Below are 24,338 nucleotides of genomic sequence, written 5' to 3' on the forward strand. Positions count from 1 at the left end.
CAGGAGGAAAGGCTAACAGTTCTGGAGATTGCTGGCTCTCTCATGACTTTCTCTGGTCAGACCAATTTATAATAAATATGCTTTTCTTAACCCCAGGCTTGGTGCCCAGGCTTGATATGGACTATTAATGGCAGTATTTATTGTAGGTGTTCCAGCTCATCAAGTGCAGCTGGGAAGGCACAAGTGGGAAAAAGAATCAAACCTAAAACAGGTTTTTCTCATCTCTCCAAAGATTGGGGAGCTTAAGATCCTGGGTTCTGAGGCAATTAACCTAATGGGACATAGGTGACATGACAACATGCAGAGTATGGAATTAATGAAAGCTCTAATTAGTGAGCATGCCACCTTAAATGCCACTTCCTCCATTACCACCTCAGAGACTCAATGGAGAGGGATTCTCCTACCCTTGTAGAAGGGGCTCTAGAATGGAGACCATCCTTTTCTCTAGATCTTAGTGTGCTCCTGAGTAATATAAGCATAGGTCTTAAGTCAATGAAGCCTTGAGAAAATTAAACAATGTAATCTGATTCACAGATACATAATTTTAAAATAAAATGTATAATGATTTAGTTACTGAATTATACATGCAACTTCATATAGTGGCAAGAATTAGAAGTCAAAGGATATAGGCTCTTCCAATTCCAGCTCTGACAGTAACAGTAAGATATTGAACAAGTTGCTTCCCCACTCTGAGTCACAAATTTCCCCATATATACAAGCAGAGATCTGAGTTATTCTATTCATCCTATTAGCAAATATTTATCAAGAACCTACTCTGTTCCCTGCAAATACCATATGATTTCACTTATATGTGGAATCTGAAAAAAACAAGCCAAAGAACAAATAAAACAGAAACATATTTATAGATACAGGAAACTAATGGTTATCAGACAGGGAGGGGTTTGGGATGAGTGAAATAGATAAAGGGGATTAAGAGGTACAAACTCCCAGTTATAAAATGTCATTGAGAGAATGATCCAAGATGGCAGAGTCGATAAACGCCGTGCTTGCCTCATCTCGTGAACGCATCAAATTTACAACCAAGATATAGAACAATCAACCTGGGGAACCATCTGCAGTCTGGCTGACCAGAAGTTTTATAACTAAGGATATAAAGAAGAAGCTGCCTTGAGACTGGTAGGAGGGGCAGAGATGCGAAACGGGCTGGCTCCAAACCTCCATATGGCAGATGAAAATTGGGAGGGCTATCACAACCATGGAGGTTCCCCAGGGAGGAGCAAGAAACCCGAGCCTCATACCAGGCTCCCTAACCAGGAGTACTGGTGTCAGGAAGAGGAACCCCCAGAACATCTGGCTGTGAAAAACAGTGAGGATTCCCACAATCCTGATAGGACAAAAGGCTGCAGGAAACACATCCATCCTCATAAAGGGCCCATGCACAGATTCATTCACTTGCAGGCACTCATCTTGGGCTCCAGGAGAGGGACAGTGACTCGGGGGGATGTCAGAAATATACCGGGGGCAAACTGACGTATATGACCTTCGGGGGAGGCCTGGAGGACAGTTGGCATTTTCTTTGTGTGCCGTCCTCCTCTCCTGCAACCGACAGGCAGCTGCCATCTTTTCTGTGTTGAGCCTGCCCCCTATGTTTATGCTTATGGCCAAATCTGAAATTGATTGGTCTCATGAGCTCTGCAGCTCTGCCCTGCTGACTCACTGAAACCCTGCCACACCCAACTCTGTACCTCAGGAGGATTTACCAGCTGAACCTTACCAGAACCTGCAATCTGCAGCAGGCAGCAGCAAGCCTCGATGCATTCTGGCTTTCTGTGGAGCTACCCTAGGCCCAGTACTGGTGGCAGATGTCCTTTGTTCGAAGTGTGGCTTCTCCCACACGCCTTCAGGTCTGGCACAGGCAGTGACCAACTGTGGATCACTTGGTAGCCCTTACCAGGTAGTCCCTGGCTGGTCACAGGCAGTGGCTGACCTGGACCTGCACTGAAACCCCTCCCAAGAGGCCTCAGAAACAATATACTTGGAGGTTGGCTTCAGACCACAGCAGAGCACTGCCCAGTTAGCCTTATATGTGGAACACCCAAAAGAGTGGTCTCAACAGGCACCAGAGCATGCTGGGGCACATCCCAATCTGTGTGGTAAGTCCCCAAGCACAGAAGCCAGTAAGCTGTAGACAGGGCCAAATCCCACAGCCAATCAGCCTGAGGATCAATCCCACCCACTGATATGTCAATAGCAATCAAACCTCAAATGTAACAGTAGGGCACACACAACCCACACAAGGGACAGTCCTAGAGCACCTGGAGTGGGTGACAGGGGAGACTATGACAGGGCCCCATAGGGCATCTACTACATAAGGCCAACTGGCTAAAACTGTGTGACATAACAGATCTATGTAATACAGAGAAACAAAGACTGAAAGGCAGCCAAAATGAGGAAACAAAGAAATATACCCCAAATAAAAGAACAGGAGAAAACTCCAGAAAAATAACTAAAGGAAATGGAAGCAAGCAACTTACCAGAGACAGAGTTCAAAACACTGGTTATAAAGATGTTCAAGGAACTCAGTGAGAACTTCAACAAAGAAATACCAAGCATTTAAAAAAAGGACAGAAACCATAAAAAAGAACCAGTCAGAAGTGAAGAATACAATAACTGAAATGAAGGAGGCACTAGAAGGAATAACCAGCAGACTAGATGAAGCAGAGGATTGAATCAACAATTTGAAAGATAAGGTAGCATAAAACACTTGATTGGAACAGCAAAAGGAAAAAGAATTTTAAAAATGAGGGAAGTTTAAGAGACGTCTGGTACAGTATCAAGTGTAACAACATTTGCATCATAGGGGTACCAGAAGGAGAAGGGAGAAAGCAAGGAACTGAGAACCTATTGGAAGAAATAATGACTGAAAACTTTCCTAACCTGGCAAAGGAAATAGACATACAAGCCCAGGAAGCTCACAGAGTCCCAAACGAGGTGAACCCAAATAGGCCAACACCAAGACACATTATAATTAAAATGGCAAAGGTTAAAGACAAAGAATCCTCAAAGCAAGAGAAAGGCAACTAGTAACTTATAAGGGAGCCCCATAAGATTGTCAGCTGATTTCTCAACAGAAACTTGAAGGACAGAAAGAATTGTCACAAAATTCCACATGATGAAAAGCAAGGACCTACAACCAAGATTTCTCTATCCAGCAAGGCTACAATTTAGAATTAAAGGACAGATAAAGAGCTTCCCAGACAAGAAAAAGCTAAAGGAGTTCATTACCACCAAACGCGTATTACAAGGAATGTTACAATGACTTCTTTAAGAAGAAAAAAAAAAGATAAAAAATTATGACTAATAAAATGGCAATAGTTGTCTATCTATCAACAATTACTTTCAATGTAAATGAATTAAATGCTTGAATGAAGAACATAGGGTGGCTGAGTGGATAAGAAAACAAAACCTTACATATGTGGCCTACAAGAGACTCACTTCAGATTGAAAGACAAACCCAGCCTGAAAGTAAAAGGATGGGAAAAGACATTTAATGAAAATGGAAATGGAAAAAAACAAAAGAAGCTAGGGTAGCAATACTTGTACCAGACAAAATAGACTTTAAAACAAAGTCTGTAACAAGGACAAAGAAGGACCCAGTAATCCCAACTCTGGGTATTTATCTGAAGAAACCCAAAATGCTACCTCGAGGAGATGTGTGCATCCATATGGTTATTGCAGCATTATTTACAAAAACCAAGATGTGGAGGCAGCCTGGGTGTCCATCGGTGGATGAATGGATAAATAGGAGGTGCTACATATATACAATGGAGTATTGCTTGGTCATGGAAGGGAATGGGTTCTTGCCATCTGCAGCAGCATGGATGGACCTAAAGGATATTGTGCTGAGTTAAGTATATCAGAGAGAGAAAGATAGATGCAATGTGATTTCACTTATATGTGGAATCTAAAGAACAAAATAAACAAACAAATCAGAAACACACTCATAGATACAAAGAACATTTTGATGGTTGCCAGATAGGAGGGGAGTTGAGGGGGTGGATGAAAAACAGGAAGAAATTAAGAAGTACAGATTGGTTGTTAGAAAGTACTTATGGGGATGTAGGGTATAGAAGAAGGAATATAGTCAATAATACTGTAATAACCATGTATGGTGTAAAATGGGTACTAGATTTATTAGGGTGATAGATGGGAGGGACGTTGGGGGACAGGATGAAAAAGGTGAAGGAATTAAGTACAAACTGATAGTTACAAATAGTCATGGGATGTAAATCATAGAGAATATAGTCAATAATATGGTAATAACTATATATAGTGCCAGGTGGGCACTAGACTAGTCAGGGGGATCACTTCTTAAATTATACAAATGTCTAACCACTATGGCGTACACCTGAAATTAATACAATATAATATCAAATGTTAACTGTAATTGAAAAATTTTAAAAAGGGGGAAAAAGGTGAAGGGGAATAAGAGGTTCAAATTTCCATGCACAGAGCAAGTGAGTCATAGGGATGTTATGTACAGCATAGGAAATATAGTCAATAATATTGTGATAGCATGGTGCAGTGTCATATTGTTGCTGGATTTATCATGGTGATCACTTCTTTAGGTATGTTAATGTTGAACAACTACGGTTTACACCTGAAACCAATATAATATTGTATGTTAGCTATATTTTCTAATAAAAATCTTTAAAAAAATAAATGTCATTGGGGATGTAGTGTACAGCATAGAGAATATAGTCAATAATATTATAATAACTTTATGTGATGACAGATGTTAACTAGACTTATTGTAGGATCATTTCATAATGTATACAAATATCAAATCACTATGATGTACACCTGAAACTAATAGGATATCTTATGGCAATTATGCTTCATTTAAAAAAAAATAAAATCTGCAATAAGCTACAACATGGATTAACCTTAAGGACATTATGTTAAGTGAAATAAGCCAGTCACAGAAAGACAAATGCTAAATAATTCCATTTATATCTAATGTAGTCAAACTCATAGAAACACAGAGTAGAATATGGTTACAAGGGTGGGTGGGAGAAGGAAATAGGGAGTTGTTTCAGTTTTGCAAGATGAAAAAATTCTAGATCTGTGGCACAACAATGTGCATATGCACTTAAAATAGTTAAGATGGTAAATTTTGCTATGTGTTGTTTTACCACAATAATAAAAATGAACATGTTAAAAAAGAAAGAAAGAAAGAAAGAAAGAAAGAAAGAAAGAAAGAAAGAAAGAAAGAAAGAAAGAAAGAAAGAAAGAAGAGGGGAGGAGAGGGGAGGGGAGGGGAGGGGAGGGGAGGGGAAGAGAGGGGAGGGGAGGAGAGAAGAGAAAAGAAGAGAAAAGAAAAGAAGAGAAAGGAAAAGAAGAGAAAAGAAAAACTCCTGAGCAAAAGAAACTAAACACAGAAGAGTACAAACTGTATGATTTCATTTATATAAAATTCTCGAACAGGCAAAACTAAGCTATAGAGACAGACCACATATCAGTGGAGTGGAGGTAAAAAGAAAAAGAAACTGAGTGGCTATAAAAGGCCACAAAGGAACTATCTGGAATGATGAAAATCATGTATATCTTGATTGCAATGGTGGTAGCTACATATATGGGTGTTCACATTGGTCAAAACTTATCAAATGATAAATTTAAAATATGTGTGTGTTTTATCATGTGTACATTTTCCCTCAAGTAAAATTTAGTTTAAAAAGCCAAAAAAAAAAAAAAGAAAAGAAAGTGACATTTTGATTGCTAACTGTTCTATCCTATAGCCCAGGGAAGCAAATATTTAAACTCCTCTCATCCCCCTATGGTGAACTTGCATTTTTGGAGATAAAGTTGACCCAGACAGACCCATCACATCATGTTCCTCCATTTCCAGCCATTTCATCATCATATTTCGATTCTTTAGGAAAGTGAGAAATAAATGTAACTCCTGCTTAAACTTTAACATCATATTTGGAAAGAATTCCACATATTGTCAAATCAATTTCTAATAAATGTCTCCACCATTTTTGTACCTGCTTAAAAATCTTTCATCTACTTATATAATTCTGCCACTTTTAATTTTTACTGTTTTACATTCTTATAATCTAGCATCCCTGCTGCCAATAAGTGATTGTATCCCCTAATAAAATAAACTATCACAATTCTTTCTGCCTCTGTTTGAAATTGTCTCCACCCATGGAGACTGGGTAAATCCTCAATTCTGATCCTAAAATGGATGGTGCTTTCTTATTACAACATTGGAAATTCAGGGGAAGAAAAGAGAAGGAGAACAAGGAAACACTGAAAGATACAGATGATGGAGAGTGAAATAGAGGAGAACTCTGCTTCAAAGCAGCAGGACACTTCAAAGATTGTCTCTAGTCCAATTCTCACATTTTAAGATGATGAGACTGAGGCTCAGAGAGAGCAACAGACACTTTCACATCACACAGCAAGTCATGGCAAAGCTAGACCCAGAATAAGATTATCTGGATCCCAAAACGTACTCTTTACACCATCAATGCAGCCTGGATGAAGGGGGCCTGGGAGTTTTTGCAGGGAAAGAGGGGAAAAGTGGAAACAGAAGGAAGCTAGGAAGCACGGGGGGTATAAGACAGGAAGAGAGAGGAAGAGAGAATTGGTCAGATTGTACAAGGGTCAAACCACCTTGACCCCTTTTCCTAAACAATCTCTGATTGTGGGCAAACATCCTCATTTACTTCCTTGACAGTGTCTTTCCCACAGTTATGAAAGAACACAGGAAGATCTAAGGAAACCTATCTGGAGAAGCAAAGCTAAACTGGGTAGGATCTGAAAATAGACTTAATATCCATAAATTTCCTTCCCATCCAGAGGTGCCAGACAGACTGGGGCCAAATTTGGATCTATCTATGGCCAATGATTGCCCTGAAATTGGAAAGAGCCAAGGAAATAACAAAGAGCCACAAGTTCACCTCTCAGATAAGAATCTTCTCCACTTGTTCACCTCTCCCTCTATCCACTGCTAAGGTGGTCCAGCCACAGCTTTGAAAGTCTCCTTCCCCCTCAAAAGGCTTTATTGTTAATTTTTGAGGAGGGGCAGATGGGAGCCAATTGAGTTACGAGCCTAAGTTCACTTTATTAAAAGAAAGAAAAGCAAGGTGGAGAAGGGTTGCAAGGTGGTCAGAGGACCAAGAGACATGATTTCAACAGTGCAGCCTAGTGGTTAAGAGCATAAGTTAGAACATGGTTAAGAGCATGAGCTGGACCTCTTCACTTCAAATTATGCCTGCCACTTACAAGCTGTGTGTCTTGGGCAAGTCACTTCTCCTTTCTGTCTCAGTTTTTTGATCTGTAATAAGGTGAATAATAGTACTTCCCTGAGAATTATTGTGGGGATTAAACACGCTAATAAGGTAAGATGTTTAAAATAGTATCTGGCATATAATAAACACTTAAATGTTAACTTCCTTTCATATTCAGATCTCTGCAGGGATATTATGGGGAAAGTGAAGCCAATTATGTTCTGCATTGCCCAAAGTGTGGGATTAGATTTAAGATTAGTGGGCGGTAGCCACAGGGAGACAATGTCTAAGTTGAACATAAGAAAGATATTTGTGGGGACAGAGCCCCAAAAAGCAGTTTCCAGGCTCTCGGCCTCACATAGAAAGGTGCTGGCTCAGGTAGTAAATGGCCATCGACTGTGATCAAATGGCCATCAGTTGTGGCTAGTTGGCCGTCAGCTGTAACCAGTGAGCCATTAGCCATGAATATAACTGCCGTGGCTAGGCTAGCAGAAAAAGGGGGAGCTAGCAAGAAGATGGTGGCTGAGCCTGCAAGCGGCACAGTGAGGGTTGAGAATTGTGTGGCTCCTGGTTCCTGTGTCTCCAACCCAGCCGCCAGTGAGAGTATAGTGGTGTGACTCCCCTACCTATGGCTCCGTGGGTGTTCCTTTTTGGCCTCACCATGTCCTGCGTTCTTGTGTGGGGAGTGGGACCAGAGACCCCGCCGGAGGCCCCACACGACAATATTTTAATAGCCAGAGATTTCCTAAGATGGAACAAGCTGTCTCCTAAGTTATTGATGTACAAGCAGAAACTGTACAACTACTTGGCAAGAAGGTAATATAGGAGTTAAAGGAAGGACCAAGTTTTGACTGCTCTTCAGTCTCTTCCCTCTAGCAGGGAGAATCTATTGTTTCATGAGGCTGATATGGAAGGGCTCATCTCATCAGAAAGGCAGCTGGGCTCCACACAGAAGTGAGGAAATGCAGTCTCCATTGGAGAGAGACCTATGTAGTAGCCAGACTCACCAGTGTTGCCAGCATCAAGAAATTCTACCCCTATTTAATCATTTGAGAAATCCTAAAAGTAGAAGACAGAGAGCTCTTTGCCTATGTATTTCTTTTGATAATCTTTGGAAAAGTACAGCTAGGAAACAATATATGTTCAGATTTGGCCTGAGGAATAAACAGAGTAGTACTAGGAACTAGAGGTATGAGTACCTGCTGGGAAATTCTTTAAAACAAATTAAAAGGAAATACTCATTTTACCAGATCAATGCCACAGTACAAAGTACCAGGTGTATAATTCTAGCCAGATTTCCAGAGATGGCATTAAGTTGCTGTGTGAATTTTGACAAGTCTCTTCCCCTCTCTAGGCCTCCAGTTTCCTGACTGTAACCCAAAGGGGTGGGACCAGTGGGCTTCAAAGTAGGGTGACCATATAATTTATCATCAGAACTGAAAAACATTAACAATCAGTGACAGCAGGTGACACCAGGCTGTCCTGGACAAACTGGGATGCATGGTCACCCTAAGACAGAACTTGCAGCTCTGACCATCTGTGGCCATATGATTCTATAGATGAGACAAGAAATCCAAATATTTGATCCCAGGATTCCAGAACAAATGTTTGGCTCCTAGATGACTGCATGAACATTGGTGACACTTTAAATACGAAGTCAATAAATTAGAATCTTAGTATTTGAAGGGGCTAGACCCAAGTTCTTCAAATATATTACATTACCACTTAGAAAAGGAAAAGACAGGGTTAACTTCCTAAGATTCCCCTGCTCCTAGGAAACTTCAGTTTTCCTGGGAATGATGTCTGAGACTCATGGACTCTCAGAAATTTGAAAGCCCTTGAGATCATCTAGTCCAGCATGCTTCCATTTATTTTCTTTTTAATTTTAGCAGCTGGATCATCATTTCAAATGAACTTCTATTCTAAACTCAATATATAAAATAAGGGTAGAGCTTCTCCAGTTGAAGGAGGTGCAGATACAGGGATGAAATCCTAACTTACTTGGCCTCCCCACCCCTGAAACGCTAGAGGTCAGCAGTGCAAAGTTCAGCATTTTGACCTGAAGACATAAACACCAGGCCCAATTCTAGGAGCTGTGTTTGCATCCAAGATGTGTGGAATGCTGACAACTGTGTGCATCAGGCCAGCTGTATATCTCCATTATACAGAAAGGCAGAGAGGGAGGGCAGCAGGAAAGCTGGTAGAAATTGAGGGAACTTTTACAAGACTTCAAAACAGAGAGCCTGGGGCTACCAAAATAAGGAATGTGTAATGCACCCTGAACACATCACCATTCCAATCACCAAGCCTCTGCTTCCATTCCACCTACTCTTCAGAGATGCAATGTCCTGTCCTTTTGCAGCCCTAACAGAAAAGAAGTCCAAGAAATTAATTTCAGCTGAATCTTAAAGACTCCAGCTCCCCCCCACACACACCTCTTGGTAAGATGCCCGTTAGGTTCACTAGATGAAAATAACGGATTTTTCAAAAGATTCCCAATTAGAGATAAGTGTCTGAGCCACCATAATTCAAATGGTTCAGGTTACCACCATGAAGACAACACCTACATTTGAGGACCAGATAACTTCCACTTTGGCCTTTTGAAGTAACAGAGGGACAGGTACATGGTTGTATCCTTCCCTTGCAAGAACCACAATCTTTTGTTCATCAAATCACTACCGTATGACGAGGTTTCAGCTAGTTTTACTTAGCGACTTCATTCTGCCTTAGATCCTTAATAAACATCAACTATGTATATGCAGCAAATGATATTTCCTGGGATCACGGGATCCTTGAATAACAGAAATGAAATGTATTTGAGAACCCACAGAGCTTCTCCACATCTGTTTTCTTCCAATCATTTCAACCTTTACTCTTCCACATCATTGCCAGAGAACCTCGCATGGACTGATAATTTCATCAGATAATAAAGCTTTTTGTTTTTGCTTGTTTTCTTGTTTGGCCTCTTGCTCCCTAGTTTAATTAAGCCATAAATGTGTTATGTCCAGAAAAGGATGACTGAGACAGAGAAGGGATCCAGAACCATGTTATGTGAAAAAGTATGGAAGGACCTGGGCTAGTTTAGCACAGAGTAGTGAGACATCTTCAAATATCCACAGGACTATCACAAGGAGGTGGGGGGGGGGGGACTTTATTCTTCGTAATTTTATTCCTTTATGAATATCCACAGTGACAGGGAACTCTCTGGCCGCTAAGTTAGCACATTTCATTTGCAGCAGCTGAAATGGCTGGAATGTTCTTGTGTGCAAAAAAGCTCTTCAAACACTTTTAGACAGCTTTCCCAGCCCATCCCACCCCAACCCCACCCCATTTCAAAGAACCTTTTCTTCTCCCAGCTAAATATCCCTATACTTTTTATTCCTTACCTGAAAAAATTTCAAGGACCCTCTCTATCCTATTTTATCCCTTATGAAAACATTGCAGTCTGTTAGTGTCTCTCTGAAAATGTGGGGCCCAAAGCCAGTCTGCAGTACACCAGATGTAGTCTGACCAGTGAAGAAAAGAGTGGAACTTTTCTTGGTCTTTTTGCATCTTTCTGAGCCTTTCTGGGTCTGGATATTATTTCTATTAAGATCATCTAAAATAAAAATATATGTTTTACTTGCCTGTAAGTTCAATATGTCAACAATGCAATATAGGTTGAAAAATACCTATCTTTTGTCTTTTTCACAAATATGTGTCTATAAGTCATGCCTTCCTAATTCTTTTCTTAAAGGTTTTATTTCCCCCTTTCTCTTGTTTTTTTTTTTTTTTTTTGTGGGGGAACCCAAAGTCATGAACTTGCATTTGTGCTTATTTAATTTCTTATTGCCCTTTTTTATTCTATTTCTATACTTGACTATATCTCCCTTCTTTTTATTTGATTATTTGCTCACTATGCCATCAGTATCATCCTTCTACTCAAGCACAAAATTATCAGAGAATGAAGCCAAAGCATAGCTTTTTTGTCCTCATTCAGAAATTATCCTCCAGACTCATATCCATTCTAAAAATATATCTTTTGTGTACCCTCTAACCAGCAGTTCTGAGGCTATTCAAAACATTTACAAATTCCCCTAAGTCTAATCTCCACATATCTTAACAGGAAGAGACTTTACAAATGCCTTGGGAGGCCCCAATATTCTATTTCTCCAGCATTCCTCTGTTTTCATTCCAGAAATCCTACTGCAAAAAGTTGTTCTGCCAAGTCCTATCTTCAATGAACCAACATCAGACCTAACGATTATGAATTCCTCTTCTAACAGCTTTGGTAATAAACTTGTAAATAATTAATTCTATATTCTTACAAAGAGCAGCATCAAGAACATGGATTTTGTAATAATTTTCCTTCTTTTTGAAATATAGGCCTACAACTAGCCATCTCTAGATATGTGAGATCACTGACTACTTAGTGACTATTTTCAGTGGTTCAGTAGTATGCATCCACATGTTTTCTCAGTGCCCAGCCATTCTTCTAGCTGGGAGACTGACACCCAATTCTGGCAGTAAGCTGCTGCCTTTCTATCTCTAATCCATTGCAAATGTCATCTCCTTCCCATCAATATTTGGTTTACTCTTTCTGATCTAGTACTCTCTTTCTCCTTGATAAAGAATATGGAAGTCAAATGAGAATTTGTTCCTTTATTTTACAAGTAAATAACTGAGGCTCATAGGGAAGAAAGGAACATGATGTATTTATGATAGGGCCAGGACCAAAAACCAGTTGTTCAGATACTTACCTCCACACTCTACCACAGACATCTCAAGAAAGAGTTGTTAAATGACTAACACATGATGTATTATCACTCCCATTATATTGGATTGAATAATCTCAATGGACCTTTAGAGGTCCAAGTAGTTAAAATAATTTGACCAAGGAGTCACAACTCCAGATTTTTACTAGTGCTATAAAGGTTCGGTTCAACACAAGCCTGGAAAGGATGGGAGTATTGAAACTCGAAGAACAGAAAATCGGATGATGAAGGAAAAATGCAGGTGGCAACTAAAAGATAAGCTATTCGGATTTTCCAGTTGTGTCTCGTGTTTACTGCTTTGCCCACACCTAGGCCACATCAGGAATTGGCTGGGGGACTGTGGATGGATAGCTCGGCCCTGATATTTTCTGAATACTTTAGCATCTCAGGAGATCTAAAGGCAGCAAAGCAAGTCACATCGAGACTCCAGCAAAGGCATGGACAGGAGCTGCTTACAATCCTGCTAGTGTTTTCAAGCATTTGGCCCTCCAGCAAAAGGTTGAGGACCTTCTAGGATTTCCAGGCTGGGAAAGCAATCACTACTCGAAACAGCAGGCGCCATCTACCAGAGTCACTTCACCTGCCTCTGCTTTACAGAAAGAGTACCAAGGCTGACCCAAACAATGACTTCTGTGTTTAGTTGGGGCTTTCTTTGTTTTTGTTTTGTTGTTTTTCTGGGCTTTTTCCTTCAAAATATAATTTAAAACATATATGGGACAGACAAATCTTCAAGAGTTATAAACAACAACACATTTGAAAAACTGCATCCAAAAAAGAAACCAAGTTGAATTCTTTGTCCCTTTCTTTTCTCATCGTGCCCCTTAAAGGTCAGAGAAAGACTACAAATGTGTCTTTTCCCTTTAATTGCTCAGTTCCTCAAAATTTACGGACTTAATCTTGGAGATACAGGTTGCACTCTGCCTAGAGGCTCTGTAGAAAGATCAGTGCCCACCTGCAGGAGTTATGGCAGTACAACAGAGGGGAAAGGCAATGCTCCATAACCTAGAATAAATGAAGATATCACTCCCACAGGGGAATTTTCTAGATATTTTGCAGCGAGTGTGTGTTTCGTGGTAGGAAAGTCAGCCAAGGGCTACCAACAATTGTGCCCCAAAATTTCTTGTCACAGGTTTGTCCACACTCGCCTTGGGGGCTTCCTGTTTCTCTTCGCTGGCCCACCGCTGACCACGGTAGCCTCCAGCCTTAGTTGGCTGCGGGTCTGGGCTCACAGGTCCGCCCAGCAGGCCACAGGCCAATGAAGACCCCTTATTCTCTGTATGGCACCCCTAACCTGACCTCTCCCGCGTGAGCTGCGAGGTTGGAACACCAGGACCGCACGCGGTGCTCTGTCAGCTGTGAGGCGACCGGTCGCTTACCTGGAGTCCCGAGCAGGGTGATCAGGAAGCGGGAGGCCAAGGCAGCCAGGGCACCATGGCCATGGCGGGACGCGAGCATCCTGGGGCACAGAGGGCAGTGCTGCACTCTCGCTTCCTCCTGAGTTCTCTGGCTCCTTGCTCCGATGAAAAAGGCAGGAAGTGGAGGTTAAGAGTTTAAGGTAAGGGATTTAAACTGTGTCCTCTGGCTTCTCACCTCTGAATTCTGACCCTACCGCCCCTTCGCGCCCCGCCTCCGTTGCTATTCTCTCAGCCCAGGGCTCCCTCTTCCCCTGAGACCTCTCCTAGGGCCTCGGAGATACCCAGCTATTGTGTGAGACCAGCACATCCTAGGCAGTCTCACAGGGACTCTCGCTCTCTGCCTGACACCCTGTCTCCTCCCAGGCCCGCAATTCCCTGGCAACCTTTGGCCGTAGGTGAGCTGTTGGGGTTCAGAGCACCCCTATTCCGAAACTGCGACTGAGGCGTCGGCGACCACACAGGTCCTGCTCAGTTTCTTTGAGGCGCTCCCAACTTTCTGCCTCTCTATTGAGCGGAGGCGGCAAAGTTTTTCCCTGGAGGGAGGAAGTTTGGGACAACAGGGGGAGAGGATGGGAAGGAGGGAGGAACCAGGAAAGGGAGCCTGGAGGACTGCGGTCGTCTGTACTGTACGGAGTCCAGAGGAGACTAGTACAGCTATCCAGGAGGGCGTCTCTAACCCACTGCTGACTCTACAGCTAAGCGCCTCAGTGCGCTAGGGAGGGAGCTCCTGATGGGGTTGCATTTCCCTTTCTTCCTTTCAAGAGCCCACCAGTTCCCTCCCCCAGGCTGATTTCGTCTTGGCCTGGATTTAGCATAGTATCCGGGAAGGATGTGGGGGGAGTTTTTTGGGGAAGGAGAGGAAACACAGACGTCAGTGCAAGTGCTCTCCAAGGAGAACAGTTCTGGAGCTGGCTTCAGGCCTTCTGAGGCAGGAGATTGAGTTTGCCCAGAAGATGAAGTCTGGGGGCAGATGGGTACCACAATTTGCTGTGACCAGGATGGGTAGAAACAGAAAGAACAGCACTCTGGCGGCTGGAGGGGTTATGAGGATACAGGTTCTAAGGAAGTAACTGGTAAGGGGCAAAGGACATGCGGTAGGGGGTGTTGGTGACTACAGTGAGTGGAGAGCCCCGGACTTCAAGAGCCATATGGAGGCCTTACAGATCTCTAGTCCTAACCCTTCGTGTTACAAAGGAGGAAACTGAGGCACAAAGAGGTCATTTGCCTTTCCCTAGGTAACACAGCAGGACACAGTGGGTGTCTGGACCTGAATGCCTCTTTCTAATAATCTCTCTATTCCTGTCTCTTCCCCATAAAGAGAGTGACTTGGGCTATGGAAAGAGGAGAGTGGGATACACACTGCTCTGGAAGAAAAGGAGAGAGCCTCAGGCTGACACTCTACTTTCACCTCCCTCTTTCTCCCTTCTGTGAAACTGTGAAAAGAAAATCCAGAAGGCTACCTGAGTCCTTCACAATGCTGGACTTGGGGGGACAAGGGCTCTGCTTCTTACACCATTCTTTTCCCTTGAAGGCTGCTGGCCAAGAGAAAATAAATCAGAATAAATAACTGACCCTAGATCACACACCTAGAAAGTGGTGAGGCCTGGATTCATAATCAGATTTGCTTGATTACAGAGCTCACATTCAAACCATTGAGATTGTACATGTGAAAACACTTTACTGATGTAAAGGCCTAATAAAACTGGAATCCTTTCAGTTTTCCATTATAACCCTTTTAATTTATACCAATGGAGAAACAGAAGTAGAGAGAAGGGAAAGGACATGTCCAAGATCACTCAGTGACTTATTAACCAAGGCAAACTAGAACTGAGAGACCTTGAGGCTCAGTCCAGGGTCCTTCCTATTTTAACATGCTTCAGTTCCCAACTTTGGCTCTCATAGAAGAAATAGTTGTATAGTAATCAGTCCATTTGGAATCATTTAACAAGTCTTCATTTTGGTGCTCACATTGGAAAGTGGTGGCCAGAAGAGGGTTGTGAACCATTGGCTAGATTACCCATAGGGAAAATTGAAAGGACTCAGTGAGATAAAAGCTGGGTTGAGAAGCAGGAGGTAAAGCCAGGGGAAAACATGGGAGGAATCATTCACTTTATCATCAACTCAACATGGTGTGGAACCAAGAGGCAGTTCCTTCCTTTGCCTCTGAAAGGATGTGTGTGGTGGTGTAGGATCATCCCAGGCTAAATTAGCTGTCTCCTCTACTCTCCAGCTGCCAAAAGGTCTGTCATACTTGTGAATTTATAAGCAATTAAATAAAGAATAATAAAAAAATAAGTAATATCAGTTTGGAATGATTTTTAATAGACTATGTCCTGCTATAGATTAAACAAATGGAAGTGGCCTGAGGAGGACTGGCAGATTGTGACAGTACCCAATTGACATTTTCAAGGACATCTAAATAGCTATCCCACAGCCAACAAATATAACTTCACCATAATTCCAAGAGATACTCTGGGCTATGATTGTATTTCTCTTTGGCCAGAGATAGCACCAAAAAGGAAGGAATTTCAAGGTAACACTCAAAGCTGTGGACATTTGGGAGATAGGTGCCATAGGGTCATGAGGAAGCTCATGCAACTGCCCTACCAGGGTCTTGGCAATCAAAAAGAAGTGAAGTAATAAACGTAAGACCTGAAATCATAAAACTCCTAGAAGAAAGCACAGGCAATAAATTATATGACATTGGTCCTACCAATATTTTTGTGGATATGTCTCCTAGGGAAAGACAACAAAAGCAAAAATAAACAAATGGAACTACATAAAACTACGAAGCTTTTGCATCACAAAGGAGACCATCAACAAAACAAAAAAGCAACCTACTGAATGGGAGAAGATATTTGCAAATGATATATCCAGTAAGGGGTTAACATCCAAAATATATAAAGACCTCATACAACTCAACATACAAAAAAAAAAAAATCCAATTAAAAAAATGGGCAGAGGACATGAATAGACATTTCTACAAAGAGGACATCACTAATCATCAGGGAAAAGCAAATCAAAACTACAATGAGATATCACGTCACACCTTTCAGAATGGTTTCATCAATAAATCAACAAACAAGTGTTGGTGAGGATGTGGAGAAAAGGGAACACTTGTGCACTGTCGGTGGGACTGTAAATTGGTGCAGCTGTTATGGAAAACAGTATGGAGGTGCCTCAAAAAGTTAAAAATAGAATTACTATATGACCCAGCACTTCCACTTCTGGGTATTTATCCAAAGAAATCCAAAACACTAATTTGAAAAAATATATGATTTCCTATGTTCATTGCAGCATTATTTACAACAGTCAAGCTAGGGAAGCAACCTAAGTGTCCATCAATAGATGAATGGATAAAGAAGATTTGGTATATATATATATATATATATATATATATATATATGTATATATATATATAATAGAATATTACTCAGCCATAAAAAAGAATAAAATCTTGCCATTTGTAACAACATGGATGAACCTAGAGAGTATTATGCTAAGTGAAATACGACAAAGACAAATATCATGATTTCATTCATATGTGGAATCTATAAAAACAAAATAAATAAACAAAACATAAACAAATTTATTAATATAGAGAACAAACTGAGAGTCCTAGATGGGGGGGGGTGGGCAGATGGGAGCAAAAGGTGAAAGGGATTGAGAAGTACAAATTACCAGTTGTACAAAATAGTCACAGGGATGTAAAATACAGCATAGGGAATTTATTCAATAATATTGTAATAACTATGTATGGTTCCAGATAGATTTTGGGGGTGATCACTTCATAAGGTATATAAATGTCTAATCACTATGGTATACACCTGAAACTAATATAATATTGCATGTCAACCATAATTAAAAATATATATATACATATATATAATATATTATATATATATAATTAAATAAAAATTTTAAAAAGAAGGCAAATGATAATATAGGTCTGTATCTATGACAAATTTTGAGATTGAAAATGAAGATCAGTCTTTAGATGACCAATGTCGCATCTAAGACTGGTTTATAGCCCCTCATTCAGCAAGCCTTTCCTGAACAACTACTGGGTTCCAGTTGCTAGGCCTAGTCAATACTCTGAGGATGTAGAGATGAAGGAGATACAATATTCACTCTGGCCCCAACATCTAGTAGGATAGGCACTGTGGCAGAAAGTACTACAAATGCTCCTTGACTTACAATGAGATTGCATTCTGATAAACCCATCGTACTCATAAGAAGAAAATACCGTAAGTCAAAATTGCATTTAATACACCTAACCTACCAAACATTATAGCTTAGCCTAGCTAACCTTAAACATGCTCAGAACACTTACATTTGCCTACAGTCAAACAATGATCTTTAGTTTCATCTCAAGGGTTATTGCCTTCCTCTTCTTTTTCCCACCAGAAGCAAGAGACCCAGATGGTTGTTTTATAGACATTATAGGATGTGAAAACACAATGTCCAAAAATGCTGGCAACACACTATAATGTAGATTATTGATTGTTTATCCTTGTGATCCATAGCTGACTGGAAGCTGTGGCTCACTGCCATTGCCCAGCATTACAAGAGAATATCATACCACATATTACTAGCCTGGGGAAAAAAATCAAAATTCAAAATTTGAAGTACAATTTCTACTGAATGAATATCACTGTTGTTCCATCATAGAGTCAAAAATCATAAGTCAAACTATCATAAGTCAGGGACTGTCTATAATTGTCTCCCCTTCTTACACAATAATAAAGTTCATGGCAGGGCACATAGCAGACCAGATTAAAGACCATACTTTCAAGCATCTTATGTAGCTAAACAAACTGTGTGGCCATGTTTGGGGCAATAGGATGTGAACATTTATGTGTGCAACTTTCAGGTCATGCCTTAAAAGAAAGAGGTGTGTCTTCCTTCTTGTCCCTCTTTCCCTTTCTCTCTGGCTGGTGAGCTATACTGGTGAGCCATTCAGATGTGAGAAAACCTGCAGAGATGGTAGAGTAAAAGATGGAAGGATAAGAGTAAAAGATGGAAGAACCATCCTATCAGCCCTGAACTACTCATAACTAAACAGTGTCTCTATTGACATTTGGCCAGAAAATTCTTTGTGGTACATTGTAAGATAATTTCAGGATTCCTAGCCTCTATTTGCTAGATGTCAGTAAAACCCCCTGCTACAAGAACCATCAGCAGACAAATATTTCCTTGGGGCCCCTGGTTGAGAACCACTGGCCTAGACTATTAAGTAAGAGACACATCAACTTCTATCTTATTTAAGCCAGTGTAAAATGGGGTTCCTGTAACAGCAACTGAACCTAGGCCCTAACTATAAGCTTGTAAACTGATCATAACAAAACAATGTGGTGTGTCTCATGTTTTAAAAAAGAAACAGAGAATAAATTACATACTATGAGGTGATCACTGCTGAAACAGAGGAGTGAACAAAAGGCTGCCTGAGGGAATAAAGGAAAGTTTCAAAGAGGATATGACTTTTCTTTGGGGCTTGAAGATTAAGTAATAAAAGGAAGTTCTTTAGGCAAAGGAAACAGTAAATGCAAAAGCATTGAGACCTGAAATGTCATGGCATATTAGGGGAATGTCAGAAGTTCGGGGATAGACAGGTGGTTCTCAAACTTAGGTGTATATTAAAACCACCTAAGGAGCTTTTAAAATACACTGATGTCCAGGCCCCACCCTAGATTAATTACATAAGACTCTGCGAATGGGACTAACATTGCTTTTTTCTTAAAAACACTTCCCCCACCTCCGACCCAGCCAGGACTAGAGGACAGGAAGTGTAAATGAGGGGTGGGGTGGGAAGTGGATGGAGACAGGCTGAGAGACTAGAATGGAGCCAAACTTGGCAAAACAATGGAAATTTTAAAGCAAAGGAATAAAAAATGACTTGTTTTTAAGGCTGTCCACTCTGGACAGCGTGGCAGAGAGACTGAAAGTGAGGTGAGCCACTTACTGTGTTTCCCCGAAAATAAAACCTAACCGGAAAATAAGCCCTAGCATGATTTTTTCAGGATGACGTCCCCTGAACATAAGCCCTAATACGTCTTTTGGAGCAAAAATTAATATAAGACCCAGTCTTATTTTCGGGGAAACACAGTAGGAGGCTGAAGCAGCAGTCCAAATGAAGAGAAGTCAAATCAGAGAGACATTTGTGAGATCTATTCTATATGATTTGGTGAACAATTGTGTCTAGTGAGGGGTTGTGAGTGGATCAATGGAGAACTATAATGAAGAAAGACTCAAATATCTGGCTGATAGTGACACCATTCACTGAGCAGTTTCAGGCAGGTTGGGTTTGGATGAAGCAGTACAACCAGCATCGCCCAGATGGGGCTCCTCAATTTTGCTATAGACTTTAATAAGGAACATTTAATCAGAAACATCAGTGGACCTGATTGTAGTACTATCTCTCTTACCTTTGCCTAGTAACATCCTTTTACTAGCTCTCACTTTCCTCATTCAACAATACCATCAACTTTTAAAAAGCATCTACTATGTGTCAGGCCTCCCACTAGGCTTTATTGTGGGGGAATACAATGGTGAATATGCTGACTCAGCCTCTCAAGATGTTCAGTCTATTAGAGGACACAGCCACATTAAAGGGATAGAATTTAATATACTAATTCACATTTGTCAAACTATTTTTAATGCAACTCATAGTAAAAAATATGTTTTACATTGTGACCCAATACACACATACATTTGTATATAATTGAAACGGAAGTTTAATAAAATAATACTGTCCTTATTACATGTTATGGACCTGATATTTTTTCATTCTATTTTATTTCCTGGGTTTTTTTTTTTTTTAAGCTGGGTATCCATATACTGAATTCATTCATAACCTATTAAATGGAGTCAAAAATCACACTCTGAGAAACAATTAAATAGTATCAATAAAATAATGAAAAGGGCATGATGGGACTTTTTACTGAAGAGGGAATGTTTAATTCTACTAAATGGAGCCTTCCGAGGAGTAGTTTCATTTTATTAGAAAAGTGAAAGGTGTGTAGGTGTTAAGCAGCAAAAAGAGCATAAGAGCATTCTTCACAAAAGCTAGCAAAGGCACAAAAGCACAGAGGTTGCAAAGAATTCTGAGAAAGGGCAAGAAGCTTTGTGTTGTTGGAGAGAGAGGGCAGTGCCAAGAGATGAACCAGAAAACCTAGCCTTAGTCCAGGTTGCAAAAGCCCTTGTATTCCAGGCTGGGAAGTTTAGGCCAGTAGGTCAGGTTTGAGTCATCAGGTAAAACAGTTGATTTATAAATTTGTTTTCTGTTGTTATTTGGGGGTTTAAATATGTTTGTTATGTAAATATGTAGTTAAAAAACCAGTGTTCTTTTAAAAGTATGCTTTTGAATGATTTTCTATGTGGCCACACATTCTTCAGTTCTTTCCAGTTCCCACAACTCTATTTCAGCTCATTTCTCATCTCTGAGAATTTGAATTTGCAGTCCCCAATAGGCAACCAGACTCATCAAAAAAATTCAGTTAAAGAAATAGCAATCAGATACTATCTTGAAAAGGTGATTCCTGGCTGCTATGTGAGGATAAATTGGTAAAGGGAGAATTGGAGGCAGAAAAAGCAATGGTAAAGATGTTGTAGATTTTCGACAAGAGATAAAGAGGTATGCAGTGATTCTGATAACTGGGTTGAACAACACAGATGATCAGGACTTTTTTATTTGCTGTTTTGTTGGAGGGTAATTAGTCAATTAGTTTATTTTGGGTCAATTTGATTTTTTAAAAGATTTTTATTAAACTACAAGTAACATACAATATTATTATATTAGTTTCAGGTGTACATAATAATTATTCAACATTTGTATACCTAAAGAAGTGATCACTGAAGCCCTACAACTAAGGACACACAGAAGAAGCCATCTTGAGACTGGTAGGAGGGGCAGAGACTTGGAACGGGCTGGTCCCATACCTGCATGTGATCATTAAAAATCAGGAGGGAGCACACCTGAAATCTATGTAATTTTACTAACAATTGTCACCCCAATAAATTAAAAAAAAAATCAGGAGGGATATCTCGGCTGTGGAGGTCCCCCCACCCCGAGAAGCAAGGGATCCTAGCCCAGGGTTCCAGTACTGGGGAGAGAAGTTCCCATAATTTCTGGCTGTAAAAACCAGAGGAGACTGTGGCTGAGTGAGATGGAGGCTAGCTGGAGTCCCAGGTGCTGCTCTTAAAGGGACCGCACAGGGACTTACCAACAGAATCACTGGTTCTGGGCTCCAGCTCTGGGACAGCAGCTGGAAAGGAGACGGGGATATATGGGGTGGGGGGGTACTGAAATGTCTGGATTCAGGACAAGGGCTGGAGGAACAGCTTTCCCTCAGAAGAAGGATGTGGGGACACAGCCCCAGAGAGCAGTTTCCAGGCTCTCGGCCTCACGTGGAAAGGTGCTGGCTCGAGTAGTAAATGGCCGTCAGCTGTGGCTAGCTGGCCGTCAGCTGTAACCATTGAGCCATTGGCCACTAATATAACTGCCGCAGCTACGTTGGGGAGTCAAGGAGAGTCGAAGAGAGTCAGTTGGTTGGCAGCAAAGCAGACAGCAGGTTGCACGTTGTGTGAACCCAGCCTCCAGTGAGACCACAATGGTGTGACTCCCCTACCTATGGCTCCGTGGGTGTTCCTTTTTGGCCTCACCACAGCCTGCGTCTTATGTGGGGAGTGGGAGCAGAGACCCCGCAGGCCGCCCCGCACGACAAATGGCACAGCGAGCAGGGTATGGCGCCGGCCAAAGCTCTCCGAGGGATGGTGGAGCAGTTTCTACATATAAAAGCTCAGTCTCGTAAGCAGGGTACGGTGCCGGTCAAAACCTACTGAAGCATGGTGGAGCGGTTTGTGTGTGTGAGAGCCCAGCTTAGGGAGGCCCATGAGGAGAGACACCGGGAACGGGAGGCGTGGTCTGCCTGGGAGACTCAAGCCTCCAGCTGGCACACCACCTTCTTGGCCATGGACAGCGTTGCCTTCATTTTGGTGATCTGCTGCGGCCTTAGGTTCCGAGGGTTGTGGACATCTTCCGCGGAGGACTCCACCCACTCAGACACCTGGCATGATGAGCAAGATTCTGACCAGGTAGGAATGGAGTCTGACTCTGGGCAGGAGGACATGTGGCCCCCACACAGTGTGTGGTGTCCGGTGGCCACTGTTCTCAGGAGTTGGACCCCCAAGGAGGGGTGGGAGGACATGGATGGCTCTCTGGCCAGCGTGGAGAGGGCCCTGCAGGCTCTGGCTGAGCGGTTGCCGGAGGAGGAAAAGGCAACAGCCGGCCGCGTGGGCTGGATGTTCCTCACGGCCTTGAGTCTCAATACGGAAAATGCGCTTAATGAAATGGCCCAGGTGCCGGACGAGGTGTCCCAGTTGGAAGCGCTGGAAGCTCGGGTCCTCCTGTTAGAAGAGGGGCCCCACAGTGGAGACTCTGAGGCAGAGGCAGAGGAAGCGAGTGGAGACAATGTAGCTCCCAACCCCCAAGCCCGGCCAATCTTGAAGCAAAGGGTAAAATGTGAGCAACCTTTGGGCCCTGGGGGCGTTGCTGCCGGCAACCCAGCTGTGACTGAGTTCACAACCTACACCCCATATACTCCCACTGAGTTGCAGGAGCTGGGGAGGCGGTACAGACAGCGCCCTGGAGAGCCAGTCTCGGCTTGGCTATTACGTTTATGGGATGAGGGAGCAGACAACATTCTCTGCTCCCCAGGCGAGATGGAAAAGCTAGCCTTTGTGACAGTGCATCCGTCCCTGTGACAAAGGTTACAGAACTGTCATAGGTTGGCCCACGACCAGGGCAACCACTCTCTAATGGAGTGGCTCACTGCTGCGGTACGCACAGTATGGGGATAGGCTGGCGAGCTGCCAGACACTGTGAGTCAATGGCAGTCATATACGGAACTTATGCAAATCATTCGTGAAATGGGTATGAGACATGCTATTTTCAACCCTAATATTCAGGGGTGGGGGCCGGATGACGAGCTTTTTACAGCCAGCCTGAAAGATCTGGTTTTGGATACTGCACCTGAGAGTGCTTTTGGATCCTTAGTTGCTATTCTTACACCTTATGTAGGGCGACGGATCCATGAAGTTACAACTGCCATGGCCACCCTAGGGGATGTTGAAAGCCGGAGGCGAAGGAAGTTAAGACAGGAGGTCCGCGCAGTTGAGACCTGGAAGCCCAAACCAAAGGTAAAGCGGCGAGTTCGCGGGCCTCAGAGAGTAACACGTGCAGAGATGTGGCATGATCTCGTGGCAGCAGGGGTCGATTGGAAGAAAATAGACTGACAACCCAATGCACTCCTGCTGGAACTTTGGAAACAGTTGCGTCCGGAACAACAATTCGGGAGAAGCCTAAAGGAGAAGTCTGGGAAAGCGCGACCCGTGTCCCTCCAGGACTTCTTGCAACCACTTGAGGCCGACTCCTTTCAGGTTGATTAAGGGTGGGGCCGAGGTACCTGGTCAGAGGGGACGAGCAGAGACTGGAGGCCCCACGTGGAACTGTCCATACATTGGTCCCCTTCTAATGTGCAGAGGGTTTTGGCCCTAGTTGACACTGGAGCAGACTGCAGTCTCGTTTATGGGAACCCAGAACTGTTCCCCAGACCAGCAATCTGCATTGATAGCTACGGGGGAAAGACTGTGACTGTGAAAGCCATTTCCTTATCACTGGGTATAGGACGGCTTCCCCCTAGTACCTACAAGGTTTATGTCTCCCCCGTTCCGGAGTATATTCTAGGGGTGGACATGCTACATGGCCTCAGCTAACAGACGTCGGTAGGAGGGTTCTGTCTCTGGATCCGGGTGGTGAAAACGGTGACACGTGGGCATGTTCACCACCCTCCTCAAGTGTTGCCACAGCCCTGGCGTGTGGTTACAGTGAGACAGTACCACCTGCCAGGAGG

The 24,338-nt window shown here is 42.4% G+C and overlaps 1 protein-coding gene across 3 annotated transcripts in view; it reads right to left on the reverse strand.

Moving 5' to 3' along the window:
- Positions 1-14,122, reverse strand: part of LOC117026978 (vascular endothelial growth factor receptor kdr-like) — a 348,517-nt gene extending 334,395 nt beyond the window's left edge. Inside the window, exons 1-2 of one of the 3 annotated variants that reach the window (XM_033114327.1) lie at positions 13,812-14,122; positions 13,390-13,523 (exon numbers count right to left, since the gene is read on the reverse strand). In XM_033114327.1, coding sequence (XP_032970218.1) covers positions 13,390-13,468 — 79 coding nt within the window. In that variant the 5' untranslated portion in view covers positions 13,469-13,523; positions 13,812-14,122. Of the gene's footprint in view, positions 1-13,389; positions 13,676-13,811 lie in introns of those variants that run through there. The other 2 variants (XM_033114346.1, XM_033114337.1) reach the window with 2 other exon arrangements.
- Positions 14,123-24,338: the final 10,216 nt, after the last annotated feature.

This window comes from Rhinolophus ferrumequinum, chromosome X (assembly GCF_004115265.2).
Source record: "Rhinolophus ferrumequinum isolate MPI-CBG mRhiFer1 chromosome X, mRhiFer1_v1.p, whole genome shotgun sequence".
Lineage (NCBI taxonomy): Eukaryota > Metazoa > Chordata > Mammalia > Chiroptera > Rhinolophidae > Rhinolophus > Rhinolophus ferrumequinum.